The sequence below is a fragment of the Nerophis ophidion genome, unplaced genomic scaffold, assembly GCF_033978795.1.
Source record: "Nerophis ophidion isolate RoL-2023_Sa unplaced genomic scaffold, RoL_Noph_v1.0 HiC_scaffold_46, whole genome shotgun sequence".
Classification (NCBI taxonomy): domain Eukaryota; kingdom Metazoa; phylum Chordata; class Actinopteri; order Syngnathiformes; family Syngnathidae; genus Nerophis; species Nerophis ophidion.
In genome coordinates this window covers 695,207-716,927 of record NW_026906968.1, presented here as the reverse complement: position 1 = coordinate 716,927, position 21,721 = coordinate 695,207, and the positions used below count along the sequence as shown (strand labels likewise).

Here is a 21,721-nt window from a genome sequence, read left to right as displayed (position 1 = left end):
TAGTAGTACAGGTTGAGTTATGGTAGTCGTTAAGTTGACTTATGATAGTAGTACAGGTTGAGTTATGGTAGTAGTTAAGTTGACTTATGATAGTAGTACATGTTGAGTTATGGTAGTAGTTAAGTTGACTTATGATAGTAGTACATGTTGAGTTATGGTAGTAGTTAAGTTGACTTATGATAGTAGTACATGTTGAGTTGTAGTAGCGTGCAAATGATTCAATGTCCAGTACTGTGGAAATATGTTTGGATATGACAATCAGTTTATTTTTGGCTATCAAACTGAAATGACATGTAGGCTGTAGAACATAAAGTATGCTGACCTTGACTTGGATGCAACATTGTCACAGCAGTGAGACCTGACCACACACAGCAAGCTTGTAAACAGTTTGTGTCCTCCATGCAGTCGCCCCTCCAGTGTTCCCACCTGAACCCAATTAAATGACGTTACCATAGCAACCGCACCATAGCAACGGTCCCATCCCTGTCAACATCTCCTGGTTCTCAAGAGGAAGTGGGCGGAGCAATCTGCCGAAAAGGAAATTCAGCATCAACTGAGGCCAGCAATCAATTACAGAAAACTAAATAAAAACTAAATAAACAAATAAAGAAATTTGGCTCCAACAGAATGCAAAGTAAATATCTGTGGGATGATGTACAATATTAGCTTTTTACTGACACTCTGAACTTTGATTGATACTGATGCAGTTTTGGGGATGTTTCAAAAGAATACATATATTAAAAAAAAATTGAAACCCATTAATGGGAATTTTTGTTTTATCCACAAATGTCTGTTTGTGAAAAAAACAAAAACAAAAGAAATCCTTCCTCAAACAATTCAGCCATTTTCTCTCACTTTTATATTGCATAAAGGTCTGGGGACATACATATAAAACAATCACAACACAATCATCATAATACAGAGTAATAACGGTAATGAATAAAATAGATTATAGAGACCCAACAAATGATTCAAAGAGACACATATTTTAAAATTGTATAAAAGACAACTGTTTAAATGATGTATAAAGTAAATAATAATATGCTTCCTGAAGTGGTCCAGAAGATGTTTCAGATGTGAACCAGTACATATGTATAACATATAAAGGTGATAATCTATGGGATTGTTAACAATTACAAATACAAATATGTCACACTTCAATATTTCAAACTATCCAATCTATAAATGTAGAAGCATATTAAACAGATTGTTAGACAAACAACAATGTCACACATGTTATATGTGCTGATGTTGTTAGAAAGTCAAAATGAAAGTCTGGACAGTTTATTTCAAATCCTGCAGTTTCATTTGCTGCTGCTGTTCTCACCAGCACACTTGTGTTTCTTACACTGGTACTTAGAAGACAATCTTTCACCACACACACTGCAACTCAACACTTTCTCTCCTGGGTGTCTTCTCATGTGTCTTACAAGGGTCGATCGGTCACAAAAGCTTCTGTTGCAGATTGAACAGGAATGTGATTTTTCACCAGTGTGTGTTCTCATGTGTACTTTCACATCTTGACTTTGTGTAAAACCTTTACCACAGATTGAACAGGAAAAAGGTTTTTCACCAGTGTGTATTCTCATGTGTCTTTTCAATTTGTTACTGTGTGCAAAACCTTTACCACAGGTTGAACAGGAAAGAGGTTTTTCACCAGTGTGTGTTCTCATGTGTACCTTCAAACTCTGACTTCTTGTAAAACCTTTACCACAGGTTGAACAGGAAAAAGTTTTTTCAAAAGTGTGTGTTCTAATGTGTTCTTTCAAACTCTGACTGAGTGTAAAACCTTTACCACAGGTTGAACAGGAAAAAGGTTTTTCAGCAGTGTGTATTCTCATGTGTCTTTTCAAACTCTGACTTTTTGTAAAACCTTTACCACAGGTTGAACAGGAAAAAGGTTTTTCACCAGTGTGTGTTCTCATGTGTACTTTCAAACTCTGACTTCGTGTAAAACTTTTACCACAGGTTGAACAGGAAAAAGGTTTTTCACCAGTGTGTGTACTCATGTGTTCTTTAAAACTCTGACTTCGTGTAAAACTTTTACCACAGGTTGAACAGGAAAAAGGTTTTTCACCAGTGTGTGTACTCATGTGTTCTTTAAAACTCTGACTTCGTATAAAACTTTTACCACAGGTTGAACAGGAAAAAGGTTTTTCACCAGTGTGTATTTTCATGTGTCTTTTCAAACTCTGACTTTTTGTAAAACCTTTACCACAGGTTGAACAGGAAAAAGGTTTTTCACCAGTGTGTGTACTCATGTGTTCTTTAAAACTCTGACTTCGTGTAAAACTTTTACCACATGTTGAACGGGAAAAAGGGTTTTGACCAGTGTGTGTTTTCTTGTGTCTTTTCAAATTGTTTCTGTGTGCAAAACCTTTACCACAGATTGAACAAGAAAAAGTTTTTTCTCCAGTGTGTGTTCTCATGTGTCTTTTCAAAAGGTGACTTTGTGCAAAACCTTTACTACAGAGTGAACAAGAAAAAGGTTTTTCTCCAGTGTGTGTTCTCATGTGTCTTTTCAGAGAACTATGGTATTTAAAGGTTTTGTGAGAGTGAGAAGATGTGAAGTGAGTGTTGTCAGTGTGACATGTCTTATCATCTTTAGAGTCTTCATCATCAGTGTCAGGAGAGTGTGACGTTGTGTCCTCACTATCTGATAGTGGAGCTAAGAGCTTGTCTGCTTGTGATCCTCCACAGTGGTCTCCATCAGCTTCTGTTGTCATGTGTTGTGTTGAGCTGCTGCTTGGAGGCTCCCCCCCTCCCCTCTCCTCACTTTCACCTTTCACCTCATCATCTTCACTCTTCACAGGGACACCAGTCACTGGGAACTCCTCCAACCATTTAGGCTGACTGATGCCCTCTTCCTCCTCTTCCTCTTTAATGTGCGGCGCCTCTTGGTCCTCCTCTTCCTCTTTAAAGTAGGGAGTCAGTGGGTCCTCCTCTTCCTTTTTAATGAGAGGTGTCAGCGGGTTCTCTTGCTCCTTAAAGTGAGGGGTCAGTAGGTCTTCCTCTTCCTTTTTGATGTGTAAGATGAGTGGGTCCTCCGCTTGCCCTTTAATGTGAAGGGTCAGTTTAACATTATGGGTCTGTGGCGTCGCGTCTTCCTCTTTAATGTGGGGGGGCTGTGGCTCCTCTCCTCCCTCTTTGATGTGTTGGGAATTTGGTACCTCTTCTTCCTCGTGTATGTTGGAGGACTGTGGTTCCTCCTCCTGCTCATGAGGAAGATGTTCTTTTTTTAAGTCTGCGGAACAGGAGAAAACAAACATTCTTGATAAAAGTCCAGCTTTGCTCAATCACATGAGACATTGTCCTACACCAAGAAATTATTTCACAATCTCATCAGTTTCCCCTCACAGCAGTCAGGGTACTTCCAGCTGACACATGAAGAAGACATTCAGGGGAAAGCCTTCCCAGGCCAACATCCAATCCACCTTATTCATATAAAAACATCCTAAAAGTCATTCCTGCAATCCTTAATGGTAGACGCCATACATAAAAGTGTGCTGTTGTCCCTCTGAATAAGTCATACACACACAGGAAATAATGTACCACATGCCAGCCTCCACACAGTAGTACTAGTGATGAGCTCCCCCTGCTGGTGGACAATAATTAGTCATTTTCACATTCATCTTTAGAGACATGTCTGTTATAAAAGAAGCATGAGCACAGTCAACATGTTGGCCAAGAAAGATGACATCTGTTTTGCTTTCATTTAGATAGTGTCACCACAGTTAAACTGGGAAGAAGTAATCAGATTACTGACAACACCTTCAAAAGATCATTTGTTTACCTTATTAATAATAACAATAATGGATTATATTAATTTAGTGCATTTCTAGACACTCAAATTGCGTTAGAGTGAGAACTGAGAAGGCATCATTCATGCAGTCCACACATTCAATCAAAATCAGAATCAGACAGACCGTATTTCCTTGAATTGCCGCCGGGTATATAGTATGCACCTGCCTAGAATTACTGCCGGGTCAAACTCGTTTCGCAAACTAATTAGCGCGTGCTTAGCACTACCGCCGGCTCAGGATTAAAGCCGGGTCAAACTCGTTTCGCCAAATAATTAGCATATGCCTACAATTCCCGCCGGGTCAAACTCGTCACGTCACGAGTGACACTTCACCTGTCATCATTTCCAAAATGGAGGAATCGCATAAAGGGAAGAAGATTAAGAGCTATTCAGTAGGATTTAAGGTCCAAGTTATTGAATATGCTAAAAAGAACAGTAAGCAGCTATGTTTTATTAATATACCGTAGCTGCGTGTGTCAAATATGAGTCATTAAATGACTCCCGCCTCCTGGTGATAGAGGGCGCTAGTGATCCTCCTTGCGACTACTCGGCTGCAGAAGAAGTGACAACAAGCAGCAAGAGTGAGCAGCGTGTGTTTATTTTTTCCTCTCGCTTGCACTTTTAACATGGAGGATTACATATTTAAAATAAAACAGTTTTCTAAACTGGACTTTCAATCGAAGCAGGAGGTAATAATGGAAGATCTCCATCGAGACAGAGAGACTTTTAAAACTGAAGAAAGATAAGGAAGACTTCTATAAACAAGTTATCGATGCTTTTGATCAGAAGGAGCTGCGCAGGGACTTCATTTAAAAGTAAAGGTAAGACCATAAAAACTTTTTTTTATTAAATGTGCTTTTCATGATGTATCCTTACATCACACTCAATTTTTTAAGCGCAGGCCTAAATACACCGCATGCCTTTGGTAAGTGCCAGAGTGAGAAGAGGTTTTACATTAATTAGCGCCCCGGCGGCAATTCAAGGAAATACGGTACTTTATTAATCCCCAAGGGGAAGTTAAAACTTTCAGCAATATGGTAAGCTACATTTAATAATAATAATAATAATAATAATAATAAGTAGATGAGGCAATTGTTCAAGGAATTGTGTGTGAATGCAGACAATTCTCACAAGACCACAACTCTTCTTCTCTCACCTTCCCAAAGTAATAATCTAGTCAATAATCACTGAACTTCACAAAAAAATAAGGCATATTATATCAACAATGACTTTTTTTCAAGATGGCGCCCCCCGTGACTGACGTCTTTGCGTCGTCCTCCTGACAACATTTACGTTTTTTATTTATTATGCAAACCCCGTTTCCATATGAGTTGGGAAATTGTGTTAGATGTAAATATAAACAGAATACAATGATTTGCAAATCCTTTTCAACCCATATTCAGTTGAATGCGCTACAAAGACAAAATATTTGATGTTCAAACTCATAAACTTTTTTTTGTTGTTGCAAATAATAATTACAATTTCATGGCTGCAACGCGTGCCTAAGTAGTTGGGAAAGGGCATGTTCACCACTGTGTTACATCACCTTTTCTTTTAACAACACTCAATAAACGTTTGGGAACTGAGGAAACTAATTGTTGAAGCTTTGAAAGTGGAATTCTTTCCCATTCTAGTTTTATGTAGAGCTTCAGTCCTTCAACAGTCCGGGGTCTTCCATCCATCCATTTTCCAACGCTTATTCCCTTTTGGGGTCGCTGGCATCCATCTCAGCCACAATCGGGCAGAAGGCGGGATACACCCCGGACAAGTCTCCATCTCATCACAGGGCCAACACAGATAGACAGACAACATTCACACTCACATTCACACACTAGGGCCAATTTAGTGTTGCCAATCAACCTATCCCCAGGTGCATGTCTTTGGAAGTGGGAGGAAGCCGGAGTACCCGGAGGGAACCCACGCATTCACGGGGAGAACATGCAAACCCAAGACTACAGGACCTCCGTATTGTGAGGCAGACACACTAACCCTTCTGCCACCGTGAAGCCCAGTCCGGGGTCTTGTTGTCGTATTTTACGCTTCATAATGCGCCACACATTTTCCATGGGAGACATGTCTGGACTGCAGGTAGGCCAGTCTAGTACATGCACTATTTCACTACAAAGCCACGCTGTTGTAACACGTGGCTTGGCATTGTTTGGCTGAAATAAGCAGGGGCATCTATGATAACGTTGCTTGGATGACAACATATGATGCTCCAAAACCTGTATGGACCATTCAGCATTAATGGTGCCTTCACAGATGTGTAAGTTACCCATGCCTTGGGCACTAATGCACCCCCATACCATCACACATGTGTAAGTTACCCATGTCTTGTTCACTAATACACCCCCATACCATCACACATGTGTAAGTTACCCATGTCTTGTTCACTAATACACCCCCATACCATCACACATGTGTAAGTTACCCATGTCTTGTTCACTAATACACCCCCATACCATCACACATGTGTAAGTTACCCATGTCTTGGGCACTAATGCACCCCCATACCATCACAGATGTGTAAGTTACCCATGCCTTGGGCACTAATACACCCCCATACCATCACACATGTGTAAGTTACCCATGCCTTGGGCACTAATACACCCCCATACCATCACACATGTGTAAGTTACCCATGCCTTGGGCACTAATACACCCCCATACCATCACAGATGTGTAAGTTACCCATGTCTTGGGCACTAATGCACCCCCATACCATCACAGATGTGTAAGTTACCCATGCCTTGGGCACTAATACACCCCCATACCATCACACATGTGTAAGTTACCCATGCCTTGGGCACTAATACACCCCCATACCATCACAGATGTGTAAGTTACCCATGTCTTGGGCACTAATGCACCCCCATACCATCACAGATGTGTAAGTTACCCATGCCTTGTTCACTAATACACCCCCATACCATCACACATGTGTAAGTTACCCATGTCTTGGGCACTAATGCACCCCCATACCATCACAGATGTGTAAGTTACCCATGCCTTGGGCACTAATACACCCCCATACCATCACACATGTGTAAGTTACCCATGTCTTGTTCACTAATACACCCCCATACCATCACACATGTGTAAGTTACCCATGTCTTGTTCACTAATACACCCCCATACCATCACACATGTGTAAGTTACCCATGTCTTGGGCACTAATGCACCCCCATACCATCACAGATGTGTAAGTTACCCATGCCTTGGGCACTAATACACCCCCATACCATCACACATGTGTAAGTTACCCATGCCTTGGGCACTAATACACCCCCATACCATCACACATGTGTAAGTTACCCATGCCTTGGGCACTAATACACCCCCATACCATCACAGATGTGTAAGTTACCCATGTCTTGGGCACTAATGCACCCCCATACCATCACAGATGTGTAAGTTACCCATGCCTTGGGCACTAATACACCCCCATACCATCACACATGTGTAAGTTACCCATGCCTTGGGCACTAATACACCCCCATACCATCACAGATGTGTAAGTTACCCATGTCTTGGGCACTAATGCACCCCCATACCATCACAGATGTGTAAGTTACCCATGCCTTGTTCACTAATACACCCCCATACCATCACACATGTGTAAGTTACCCATGTCTTGGGCACTAATGCACCCCCATACCATCACAGATGTGTAAGTTACCCATGCCTTGGGCACTAATACACCCCCATACCATCACACATGTGTAAGTTACCCATGCCTTGGGCACTAATACACCCCCATACCATCACAGATGTGTAAGTTACCCATGCCTTGGGCACTAATACACCCCCATACCATCACACATGTGTAAGTTACCCATGCCTTGGGCACTAATGCACCCCCATACCATCACACATGTGTAAGTTACCCATGCCTTGGGCACTAATACACCCCCATACCATCACACATGTGTAAGTTACCCATGCCTTGGGCACTAATACACCCCCATACCATCACAGATGTGTAAGTTACCCATGCATTGGACACTAATACACCCCCATACCATCACACATGCTAGCTTTTGAACTGTGCGCCTAGAACAATCCGGATGGTTATTTTCCTCTTTGTTCCGGAGTACACCACATCTACAGTTTCCAAATATAATTTGAAATGAGGACTCGTCAGACCACAGAACACTTTTCCACTTTGCATCAGTCCATCTTAGATGAGCTCGGGCCCAGCCAAGCCGGCGGTGTTTCAGGGTGTTGTTGGTAAATGGGTTTGGCTTTGCATAGTAGAGTTTTAACTTGCACTTACAGATGTAGCGACCAACTGTAGTTACTGACTATGGTTTTATGAAGTGTTCCTGAGCCCCTGTGGTGATATCCTTTACACACTGATGTCAGTTTTTGATGCAGTACCGCCTAAGGCAGGAGTAGGGAACCTATGGCTCTAGAGCCAGATGTGGCTCTTTTGATGACTGCACCTGGCTCTCAGATAAATCTTAGCTGACATTGCTAAACATGGTAAGTAATGAATAATTCTGCCGGTAATCATAGTGTCAAAAATAACGTTCAAAATATAAAAGATTTTCATGCATTTTAATCCATCCATCCGGTTTCTACCGCACCTGTTCAAGAAGTCGCATTAATGGTAAGAAGTATTTTATTTATTGTTGGTTAGCTTCAGAATAACAATGTTATTAAAAAGAATAAGAGACTTATTATACTCAAAAAATGTTGGACTTACCAAAAAATGAATGCATCATCATCATTTATTGTTATTCCTTTCATTAAAATGCATATATACAAGCCACGTACAATTGACACTTTCATTGTTTTTTTTGTTTCTTATACATTTCCATGATCAGAAAGGAGCAGATGGAAGAATAATATTCTTATATTTATCTGCCCCCCTTTTTAACACAAATTATTTTCGATGACTTTATAACTGTTCCCTCCAACAACACCCGAACTCCAACATACTTTTCAATTGTCCTTTAAGTATTTTCACAATGACACGTTCAATCTAAATCAAAATTCAGTTTGATATAATTCCAGTTTTCTCTTTTTGTAACTCTTTTTAAAAACAAAGGTATTCTCACAGCTTTTTAAGTCTTTGTTTAGAGAATATCATGCTTTCACACCAACAACAGACAAGCACATTTGTTTCAAATTTGTTGGCACTCTTGGATGTTTAAAGTCATACGGCCTTCTGTGGTTCTCATCTTCAGATGTGAACACATAACTTTTGTACGTCCTTTGGAAGAATTGTATTTCTCGCTTTGAACAGCATTAATAGACTATTCAATTCTACAATGTCTTTTAGTTTTAGTAATTGTGACCTAATGAAGTGGTTTTGTGTGGTCGCTATATCGTACTTTAAAAATTATACAAATTGCTCGTTTCTGTGAAATAAAAGCATTATGTTGCTATGATATGTATTTCCCAATATTTCTGCACAATAATTGAAATAAGATAGAATATTCAGTATTCAGTCTTAAAAAAAATATTATATGGCTCTTATGGAAATACTTTTTAAAATATTTGGCTTGTATGGCTCTCTCAGCTAAAAAGGTTCCCGACCCCTGGCCTAAGGGATCAAAGGTCCGTAATATCATCGCTTATGTGCAGTGATTTCCCCAGACTCTCTGAACCCTTTGATGATTTTACGGACCGTAGATGGTAAAACCCTAAATTCCTTGCATTAGCCTGTTGAGAAATGTTGTTCTAAAACTGTTCGACAATTTGCTTACAAAATGATGACACTCTACCAATCCTTGTTTGTGAATTACTTAACATTTCACGGAAACTGCTTTTATACCCAATCATGGCACCCACCTGTTCCCAATGAGCCTGCACACCTGTGGGATGTTCCAAATAAGTGTTTGATGAGCATTCCTCTACTTAATCCGTATTCATTGCCACCTTTCCCAACTTCTTTGTCATGTGTTGCTGGCATCAAATTCTAAAGGTAATGATTATTTGCAAAAAAAAAAAAAAGTTTATCAGTTTGAACATCAAATATGTTGTCTTAGTAGCATATTCAACTGAATATGGGTTGAAAATGATTTGCAAATCATTGTATTCCGTTTATATTTACATCTAACACAATTTCCCAACTCATATGGAAACGGGGTTTGTAGTACTAATTTGCATCCTAAATGCAAAGTTTTTGCATGCAACAGTGAGATATAACAGAGATGCACTTCTGGACATCGGAAAACCTCACCACGAGCTCACTTATAGTCTGACGGACTTCAACTTTCTGCTACGACGAGAGCCAGCTAACCACAAAACAACCACAACAAGACGGCGGGGCTACATGCTAGGCTAAAGGCTAGAGCAGTGGTTCCCAAAGTGGGCGGTACCGCCCCCCTGGAGGCGGTGGAAAGATCTGGGGGGGCGGTGAGGAAGAAGGGGGCGGCAGTCCGAAGTCGAAGTCAGAAGTTCGAACGTTGGTTTGACGATTTGTACACAACACGTGCAGCAGGACGAGTCAGTGGACGACGCATCAGGGTCCGGTTACCACACGCCGCTCTGGCCCAGTCAGATCCGACAGCATAGACTACAAAAGCAAAAGCTCAGGTTTGTAATTTCAAGCTTGTAATGTTCAGAATTTTATCTTATAATAAAAACCGCATTCTGGCGGTCAACATCATCTTGAGTTCAAGTCAACATGAAATTGGGGACTCGCCAGAACGCGCCGTGTTGTGTTGTGTTGAGCTGGTTAGGGTGGTGCATTCACTGATATATATTGTTACCAATATATTGTGTGTATTGTACACACCTGGATGAACTGCACAGAGACATGTCTGAGAGATTTGAAGACATTTTATTGCTTGAAATACCAGACTGGGTGATCAATCCATTCCTAAATGTCGACGGTGAAGAAACTGGAGTGGCAGAGGAACAACTGATTTCAATTCAAAATGACATTGAGCTAAGGCCAAAGTTCAAAAAGTCATATCAAGATTTTTGGTTACAAAAAAAAATCTCTGACTGCTATCAAGTGCTGTGGAACAAGGTCAAGATGTACTTTATTGCCTTCCCAACATCATATTTAGTAGAACGGGGTTTCAGTGCAGTCGCCTTGCTTCTTTCCAAGCAAAGAAACCGACTGAAAATGACTGACCGCGGGGATCTACGACTTCTTCTTAGTGAGTTCCAGCCTGATGTTGAGAAGCTTATGTCCCTGCACCAAGCACATCCATCCCATTAATATTAAGTGTGAGACGATGAAGGTTACTGGTGGAATGTTTATTTACCATTCTATGTTGCTGAAACAGTTAAAACTGCTAAAAAATAAACTGGTTTACTAAATTGGGTTTTATTTGTGAAATACACATTTGTGTTTAACCTTTCTCTTTTCAAATTGCAGCATACCAAATATCAAGAAAGAGGTGTTTGTTTCCATATGTGTCTGTGGGGGTGGGCGCTAGGAATTCACTGGGGAGCCAAGGGGGCGCCAGCCTGCAAAAGTTTGGGAACAATTGGGCTAGAGCTACACAACCACCACTACCTAGCCTGCTGCTAGCTAACGTGCGCTCACTCGACAACAAGCTGGATGAGCTGAGAACCAGGAATCGGAAACCTGGCTTTCGGACAGCATCCCAGACTCTGCTATCCAGCTAACAACGCACTCAGTTTACCGTGGAGACCGGACAAAGGCTTCAAGAAAGGCGAGAGGCGACGGGGTCTGTGTTTACGTGAGTAACAGCTGGTGCTCGGACGTACAGGTGGTTGAAAGACACTGCTCGGACAACATTGAGTTGTTGATGGTGAAATGCAGACCTTTTTACCTGCCAAGGGAGTTCAGTGCAGTGTTTATACTGTTTGTTTACATCCCGCCACGGGCGGACTCCACTACAGCGCTAAAGCTGCTGCATGACGTCATCAGTAAACAAGAGACCCCACACCCTGATGCTGCGTTCACGGTAGCTGGGGATTTTAACCACCTAAAGAGTGTCCTCCCAAAATACCATCAATATGTGAACTTTACTACGAGGGAGATAAACACCCTGGACCAGGTGTACTGCAACGTGAGGGGAGCCTACAAGGCTGTACCCAGACCACACTTTGGACTATCTGATCATATCTCAGCTTTTCTATATCCAGCGTACAGACCGCGTCTCAAGCAAGCCCCCCCCAGTGTGTAAAACTGTTCAAGTTTGGAATGAAGACACTGAACTAGTGCTTCAGGACTGCTTTGGGAGTACAGGCTGGGACATGTTCAAAACTGCTGCTCAGAGGGATGATGGTACTGTGTATTTAGAGCAGGGGTAGGGAACCTATGGCTCTAGAGCCAGATGTGGCTATTTTGATGACTGCATCTGGCTCTTAGATAAATCTTAGCTGACATTGCTTAACATGATAAGTAATGAATAATTCCGCTGGTAATCACAGTGTTAAAAATAACGTTCAAAATATAAAACATTCTCATACCAAAGTATTGCAAGATCTCGCAAAACATCCATCTCCCTTTAGGGGCTCCGTATGATTGTAAACAGAATAGAGGACCAATATTCCAGGCAGATTTTAAGAATTTAAAATCAACAAAATAATCATACCTGTCATTTGCATTTGAATATATGGGTCAGTTCTAAGGAATATAAGGGATTGTCAACGTTTAACGATTTTACTTGTCTTTTTTCTCTGTCTTGTGCTGTGAATCTTTTAAAATCAGTATTAGGGGCGGCATGGCTCGGTTGATACAGTGGCTGTGCCAGCAACTTGAGGGTTGCAGGTTTGATCCCCGCTTCCGCCATCCTAGTCACTGTCATTGTGTCCTTGGGCAAGACACTTTACCCACCTGCTCGCAGTGCCCGCCCACACTGGTTTAAATGTAACTTAGATAATGAGTTTCACTATGTAAAGCGCTTTGAGTCACTAGAGAAAAGCGCTAAATAAATATAATTCTCTTCACTTCACTTCATACATTTTAATCCATTCATCTGTTTTCTACCGCACCTGTTCAAGAAGTCGCATTAATGGTAAGAAGCATTTTATTCATCATCGGTGAGCTTCCGAATGAAACTTTTATTAAAAAAGAATAAGAGACTTATTGTGTGAAGATCTGTCACTTCATTTCTGTTCGTGCTTCTTTGTTTTGTATTTACTTTCCATCAGTGCTCTTATTTTGTTTCCATTTCCTGTTTGTACCGCTGAGCGCTGTGTTTTTTCCCCTTACCTGCTGTTGGTTGGCCGCCGGTACACACCTGCTGCCAATCAGCATGTTTCTATTTCTGCTTGTCTTGCGCGTTCCTCATCTTACCTGTTCTTCGCTCTCCTGGTTCCTGCATCTTGGTGCCACTACTACTGCTGCCATGCGAGTTTGTGACATATTATACTCTATAAATGTTGATCTTACTTAATAATGCAGACATTTTGTTGTATCCAGTGTTAAAAAATATTATATGGCTCTCACGGAAATACATTTTAAAATATTTGGCTTAAATGGCTCTCTCAGCCAAAAAGGTTCCCGACCCCTGACATAGAGGAACATGCTTCCGGTGTAACTGGCTACATCAGTACGTGTGTGGAAAACATTGTTCCCCAAAAACAATACAAGATATACCCAAACCAAAAACCCTGGATTAATGTTCGGTCCAAGCTACATGCCCGCTCCACTGCATTTGTCTCAGGCAACGCTGAGGACTAGAATAAGGCCAGATATGACCTGTGTAAATCCATCAGCGAGGCCAAGGGACAATGCAGACAAAAGCTGGAGGGATTCCACTTCAACACAGATTCCCGGCGCATGTGGCAAGGCCTGCAACACATCACAGACTACAAGCAGGGGAGCAGGGGGGTCACAAACAGCCAACAATCACTGCCAGATGAGCTGAATGAGTTCTACGCCCGCTTCGAGGTCCTCAACACCAACTAACAGAGAGGGGTTCTGACCACGGAGCCCACGCAGGACCCACCGCTCACTGTGACAACAGCAGAGGTACGTACAGTTCTGAAGAAAACAAACCCACGGAAGGCAGTCGGCCCAGACAACATCCCTGGCCAGGCCCTCAGGGTGTGTTCATCAGAGCTGGCTGACGTACTTGCTGACATATACAACTTGTCACTAACACAAGCTGTTGTGCCCACCTGCTTCAAGACCACCACCATCGTGCCCCTGCCAAAGAAAAACACTGTGACCTGTCTGTTGCACTCACCCCAATAGTGATGAAGTGCTTCGAGAGGATAGTCATGTCACACATCAAGAAGACCATCCCAGACACACTGGACCCTCTACAGCAGGGGTCACCAACCTTTTTGAAACCAAGAGCTACTTCTTGGGTACTGATTAATGCGAAGGGCTACCAGTTTGATACATACTTAAATAAATTGCCACAAATAGACAATTTGCTCAATTAACCTTTAATAGATAAATCTATGTATGTATATATATATATATATATATATATATATATATATATATATATGTATAAATGGGTATTTCTGTCAGTTATTCCGTCCTAACTTTTTTTTCCTTTTACGGAAGGTTTTTTTGTAGAGAATAAATGATGAAAAAACACTTAATTGAACGGTTTAAAAGAAGAGAAAACACGAAAAAAATGAAAATTAAATTTTGAAACATTGTTTATCTTCAATTTCGACTCTTTAAAATTCAAAATTCAAACAAAAAAAAGGAAGAGAAAAACTAGCTAATTTGAATCTTTTTGAAAAAATTAAAAAAATTATTTATGTAACATCATTAGTCATTTTTCCTGATTAATATTAATTTTAGAGTTTTGATGACATGTTTTGAATAGGTTAAAATTCAATCTGCACTTTGTTAGAATATATAACAAATTGGACCAAGCTATATATCTAACTAAGACAAATCGTTATTTCTTCTAGATTTTCTAGATCAAACATTTTAAAAGAAATTCAAAAGAATTTGAAATTAGGTTATAAAATTGATTCTACAGATTTTCTAGATTTGCCAGAATCATTTTTTTGAATTTTAATCATAAGTTTGAAGAAATATTTCACAAATATTCTTCGTCGAAAAAACAGAAGCTAAAATGAAGAATTAAATTAAAATGTATTTATTATTCCTATTTTCTTTCTTTCTTTCTTTAGTTTATTTCGAACATGAATATTTACAACACAATACAATACAGACAATAAAAATTATTTACAATAAAAAAAAAAATACTTGAACATTTATTTAAATTGTCAGGAAAGAAGAGGAAGGAATTTAAAAGGTAAAAAGGTGAATGTGTTTAAAAATCCTAAAATCAATTTTAAGGTTGTATATTTTCTCTAGAATTGTCTTTCTGAAAGTTATAGGAAGCAAATAAAAAATAAAAATGAATGTATTTAAACAAGTGAAGACCAAGTCTTTAAAATATTTTCTTGGATTTTTTAAATTCTATTTGAGTTTTGTCTCTCTTAGAATTAAAAAGGTCAACCAAAGCGAGACCAGCTTGCTAGTAAATAAATACAATTTAGAAAATAGAGGCAGCTCACTGGTAAGTGCTGCTATTTGAGCTATTTTTCGAAAAGGCCAGCGGGCGACTTATCTGGTCCTTACAGGTGACCGGTGCCCGCGGTCACCGCGTTGGTGACCCCTGCTCTACAGTTTGTCTACCGGCAGAACCGGTCCACTGAGGTTGCAGTCAACCCTGTCATCCACACCACCCTCACCCACGTAGAGGGCAAGGACACCTATGCCAGGCTATTATTCATCGACTACAGCTCTACTTTTAACACGGTCATCCCACAAAAACTCAGTGCTAAACTCCTCACTGTTGGTCTGACACCAACTCTATGTGACTGGGTCCTGAACTTTCTCACAAACCGGCCCCAGTCAATCAGAATCGGCAACCAGACATCAGGCACAAAGGTTCTAAGCATCGGGACCCCCCAAGGCTGCGTGCTGAGCCCCCTATTGTACACCCTCTTCACACACGACTGTGTGGGCTCCCAGAACAACACCCCTATCATCAAGCTTGCAGATGATACTACGGTCGTCGGACTGATCACCGGGGGATCTGAGGCAGTGTACAGAAGGGAGGTAGCGGAACTGGTGGCCTGGTGTCAGGATAATAATCTCTTCTTGAACACAGACAAGACCAAGGAGATGATTATTGACCCATGGAGAAGGAGTGCACAGTACACACCTCTGTACATAGGGGGGACAAAGGTGGACAGGGTGAAAACCTGTAAATTCCCCGGGACCCACATCAGCGAGGACCTCACCTGGGATCACAACACCCAACAAACAATAAAGAAAGCCCAGCAGCGACTGTACTTCCTAAGAAGGCTGAGAAAATTTGGCATGCCACCAAAAATTCTCAGCAACTTCTATAGAAGTACGGTTGAGAGGGTCCTTACCAGCTCAATCACGGTCTGGTATGGAAACTGCACTGCTAAGGCCAGGAAGGCACTCCAGCGAGTGATTAAAACTGCTCAGTACATATCAGGAGCAGCCTTCCCCTCACTACAGGACATGTACTCTACCAGGGCCACCAGGAGAGCACACATCATCATCAAGGACAGTACACAGTCTCTTCAGCCTCCTACCATCAGGCAGACCATACAGGAGCCTGAAATCCAGGACTACCAGACAGACAAACAGTTTCTTCCCACAGGCCATCAGGCTTGTGAATGCTAGCTCCCTCCAACTCCCCGTTTTTACTTTTGTCTTTTTGAACAAAAGACAGCTACCTTGACCACCCCCGAACTGTGAACCATCACTGTAGACACGTTTCACCGTTGATCACTAAAGACACTTTAACTGCTGCTGTGACCCAAGGTCACCTCCATATTTATACTGTTGACTGTCAATCAGAATGTGCCATAATGTTATGTTACTTACTGTGCCTTGTATATACATTTTTATTTTTAGCTAAGTACCGTGTGACTTGTTGAAGGGTGGACTAGCAAAGTAAGATTTTCATTGTACGACAAACTGTTTAACTGTGCATATGACAATAAACTATCTTGAATCAAAAAGTGATTTGATGTAATATTTTGATATTTACACATCGCATATTTACACACACGCATTTTACTAGAATACCCTTATGAGCATTACATATATCAATATCAAGTACCTACTGTACTGTTTACTTGTTGAAATACCTTTTTTAGAGCAAATATATGCCCAAATGGCCACTTTGTTGCTGCCAAAAATGTATTTTAAGTAATATTTTGATATTGACACATCTCATCTCTGCATATTTTACTAGAATACTCTTATGGACATTACATATATATATAAATAAAGTACCTACTGTACTGTATACTTGTAGAAATACCTTTTACAAAGCTAAAATATACCAAAACAACCACTCTGCTGCTGCCAAAATTTGATTTCAAGTAATATTTTGATACTGACAAATCTCATCTCTGCATAGTTTACTAAAATACCCTTATGAGCATTACATATATCAAAATCAAGTACCTACTGTACTGTTTACTTGTTGAAATACCATTTTTAGAGCAAATATCTACCTAAATGGCCACTTTACTGCTGCCAAAAATGTATTTTAAGTAATATTTTGATACTGACACATCTCATCTCTGCATATTTTACTAAATACTCTTATGGGCATGACATATATATAAATCAATTACCTACTGTATACTTGTAGAAATACCCTTTACAAAGCTAAAATATACCAAAACAACCACTTTACTGCTGCCAAAAATTGATTTCAAGTAATATTTTGATATTTACACATCTCATCTCGGCATATTGTACTGGAATACCCTTATGGGCATTACACATGTATAAACCTAGTACCTACTGTACTGTTTACTTGTTGAAATACCCCATTTAGAGCTAAAAACTACCCAATTTGCTACTTTACTGCGACCAATAATCGATTCCAGATAATATCAACAATAATAACAAAATTGTCAGAATAATTGTATATAAGTTATAAAACAACTTTGTTTTCCATTGAATTCAGGTCCCCTGCGAGAACACCCAAAACTGTCTTTCATCTTATCAAACAAAAGGCTTGTAAAACTCCACTATCTGCGATGGGATGCAACATGGAGGTGTCGGTTTCTTTGATCTATTGACAGCCACAGGAGACCTTTTCTTGACCCGAGAGCTACAAAGCGGAGAGGGAGCAGACCTGACGCAGCACAAGGCACCTTTTCTTTTAACTGTTTATGATCGAGTGCGACAGCCATTTACGACCCCCCTCCCTTTAGAAACATCTGCAGCTATGTAATCAGAAAAGGCCCAAAGGAAAGAGGACGCGTGGAACTCCCTCGTCAGAGCGTGGTGGGAAACTGTACGAAGTTGCAGCCCAGACGTTTCTCCTCATGAGCTAAATTGAATCCTGTCTGTGTTTGATTACTTTGCTCCTTGTCTTGTTTAATAGATGTCATCGGCAAAAATGTCAAAGCATATCTCTGAAACACAATATTATACCTTCTGAAAACGATAGCAAGAATATACCTACAAATTTCAGAAAACGTCACGAGCAAACACTTTGTTTAAAAAGTTTTTACTGCCTTTTTAGCCATTTCCTCATCGCAGCCACCCCCTCGTCTTCTCCCCCCCAGCCATGGTTGCAACCCCCTACTCCTCCACCAGACATTAGTCATCTTTGTGGACCAGGTCAGAGGTCAACTGAGGAAGCTGCATCCTAGAAACTATCTGGTGCGCACCAGAATCTATCTAGTGTGCACTATGTAATATTTAAGTACAGTCTTTTATTTTCCAATCAATTCATTTTGTAACATGAATTGATTAACGTGGACCCCGACTTAAACAAGTTGAAAAACTTATTCGGGTGTTCAATTGTACGGAATATGTACCGAACTGTGCAATCTACTAATAAAAGTATCAATCAATCATTCAATCAATTCCTACATGCAAACACAGTGTTACTGTTCAAACTGTGTGTAATGCAACAGTATTTAAAATTATTAAATATACTCGTTAAATAATGTGTCCTCCTTGTTTTTAATGAATAATTAAGGCCTACTATGCTACTGTATTTTAATGCTGTTCATGATGGTGGTACTTGGAAATCCAAGTATTTTCTGAGGTGGTACTTGGTTAAAAAAGTTTGACAACTACTGACGTAATGACATTGTAAACTAAATTGGCAGACACCTTTTTGTTTTACCTAAACGGCGTCTGCTCATACATCGCGCTTCCAACGAGATCCCGTCACCCCCCCCCGAGTAAAAAGGTTCCACAACTGTTCACGTTTTACCATCTCATCTTATTTTCCATCATGTGAATGTTGGAAGTGGAACTAAATATGATCTCTGAGAGGGGTACACATTATTACCAAAGCAGGGCCCCCGTCCACATATACCAGCGTTTCTCAAAGTGTGGGGCGGGCCCCACCTGTGGGGAATAGAGACATGACAGGTGGGGCGCGAGGAACGGGAGGGAATTTCACTTAAAAACATGTTTTCATTATTATATTCTTGCGGCGGCAATGACCAAGAAGAGCGCGGAGTTGGAATATAATTACAACACTTTATGTACATATTTATATCATATTTACATAATATGTAACTACAAGCTCCATTCACAGACAGAGTCCCACTGCTTTTATGAGCGGTCAAGCGAGTCAAAAGCCGAAAATGTTTTTTTTTTATTTGTGGCGGCCGTAATTCTTTCGTGGCGAGCCGCCACAAATAAATGAATGTGTGGGAAACCCTGACATGAATGTTACTTGATGTTCAATACATTTGAAAATGTTAAGCTTGGCATTAGTGAATTATATTTATATAGCGCTTTTCTCTAGTGACACACATAGTGAAACCCAATATCTAAGTTACATTTAAACCAGTGTGGGTGGCACTGGGAGCAGGTGGGTAAAGTGTCTTGCCCAAGGACACAACGGCAGTGACTAGGATGGCGGAAGCGGGAATCGAACCTGCAACCCTCAAGTTGCTGGCACGGCTGCTCTACCAACCGAGCTATGCCGCCCCATTAGCGTTCTGTTGTGGCGATGGGGGCAGGTGGGGCTTGAAAACTCCCCCTTGTCCAAAGTGGGGGATGACAAAAAAAGTTTGAGAACCACTGACGTATACAATACTACTACATATCTGATGAAAAACAACATTATTTTAGTTTTTTTAATTATAAGTGTGCCAAATCACCTCTATTTGGACATTATCTAATGCAGGGGTGTCCAAAGTGCGGCCCGGGGGCCATTTGCGGCCCGCAGCTAATCGTTTACCCATCCGCCACACATTCTGCAAAAATTGCAAAATTGATAGTATTGCAAAAATTCAAAAACACATTTAAAAAAAGTGGAATGAGGTGAAATATAATGAGAAAACGTGGCAATGTTGACACAAAGCTGCCATGCAAGCAGTTTTTTTTTTTCCTTGTGTCTTTATTTTTTTTTTTTTCCATGTTTTATGTAGAAAAATATTCCATATGTTGTGTGGTTGCCATATAAAAAGATCAAAATTTGGACAAAAGAACATAAAATAAACAAAATAATAGTTCAAACTTAAAATCGACAGATATATCCGAAGTTTATCTTTAAATTTAAGTGTTAAAAGTAAAAAAAAATAAATCTAATAAAAATGAATCACTTTATGAGTGGGGAACCTTTCGGATCTCAAATATATTTAGTAGGATTTTATTTAACTTTTCACTGTGATTACTCAAAAATAATAAATAATTAAAATCAATGATGTCCTGCATTATTGATCTTTGAGGGCTTGAATTGCTAAATAAAGGAACTCTCCTGAAGGAATCAATAAAGTACTATCTATCTATCTAAATACTGCATATTTCAGTTTTACGATGAAAAAACAAGTTGTCTTTGACTGAAAAGGCACAAAACCTTATTTGTTTTACTTTATATCAACCTCAAGTTGATATAGAGATTTACTGTAAGCATTAAATAAAAAAAAAATAATAATAATTTGACCTTTTTTTTTTAACATTTTAGTGACTGAGACCCTCTATGCTCCCCAGGAGCCCTAAGGATTAAAAAAAAATCCATATATTTCGTTATGGTTTGAAAATGAAATCAAAATGGCCCCTGCATGCTTACATTTTTCCGTGTTCGGCCCTCTGTGGAAAAAGTTTGGACACCCCTGATCTAATGGAAATGACTGCTGCAAACACGTCATGTTCATGATGAAATATAAAGTTAGTAAAAATGTGAGAGTAAGAAGTAAACAAACCTGTTCTGTGTAACACAACTTGAGGTTTCTTGAAAACAGCCTCCAATAGTTGACGTAGTCTCTCGTTCTCTTCTTTTGTACGAGAAAGTTCCTCTTTGTACTCTGCTATCGTTCTTTCACACATTTTCACACAACAAAGTTCCTCCTCATACTTTGCTATCGTTCTTTCGCACATTTTCACACAATCACAACACTTTACACTCACACTTGATCTTAACTAAGCGATGTGTTGATCAAATCCGCGTCTCTTTGTTAGCGGCTAACAAGCTAAGCTAACTAGCATGCTAAGCTAATTGGCGCGCTCAAACAACTATTAAGCTAAGCAGGCCTAATAATCTCCAAATTTGGCTGAGACGAGTGGAGTTTATCCTGACACGGAGGATGAATAAAGTGTAGTTAGTAGCGATGTGAGGAGATGTGCCGAGGCTTAGAAGCGTGTGTGGAGAAAAGGAGGACTTTGCCGCAAAGCGCATGTCTTCCAAGCATGCGTCCGTAGGGGCGGGGCCAAAGAGTCATAGTTGTGATGTTTTGGGCTAGGGAGTATAAGAACTACACTACCCAGCATGCAACAGTAGTGACGAGCATGCGCGGTAGCCCCGTGAAGTGGTGTCGTATGTCGCCATGCAGACAGCTAGAATGTGGTTATGAGCACGCTGTGTGAGTCAACGTTGAACACGCCTCGTCTGCATTTATTACAATTAGACAGACAACACAATAAATGCATTAAAAACAGTACTAGTTAATTATTCTCATACATACATGATTTAAAGTAAAATACGGTTTATATATTTGAAATATCATTTTTGATTGATTGGTTGATTGATGCTT

The 21,721-nt window shown here is 40.2% G+C and overlaps 1 protein-coding gene across 1 annotated transcript; it reads right to left on the bottom strand.

The window, feature by feature from the left end:
• Positions 1 to 240: 240 nt before the first annotated feature.
• Positions 241 to 21,391, bottom strand: LOC133546859 (zinc finger protein 260-like). Its single transcript, XM_061892695.1, has 2 exons — positions 20,894 to 21,391; positions 241 to 3,244 (listed from the first exon to the last, which is right to left on the bottom strand). Exons 1-2 carry the CDS (start codon positions 21,066 to 21,068, stop codon positions 1,305 to 1,307), a joined length of 2,115 nt encoding a protein of 704 aa, XP_061748679.1. The 5' UTR covers positions 21,069 to 21,391; the 3' UTR covers positions 241 to 1,304.
• Between the last annotated feature and the right edge of the window lie 330 nt (positions 21,392 to 21,721).

What these genes read in the sequence shown, in the direction of transcription:
- LOC133546859 (XM_061892695.1), bottom strand. Translation starts at nt 21,068, where the DNA reads ATGTGCGAAAGAACGATAGCAAAGTATGAGGAGGAACTTTGTTGTGTG. An exon ending in AGTTGTGTTACACAGAACAG is followed by an intron (nt 3,245 to 20,893) that starts GTTTGTTTACTT and finishes CCTGTTCCGCAG; the next exon opens with ACTTAAAAAAAGAACATCTT.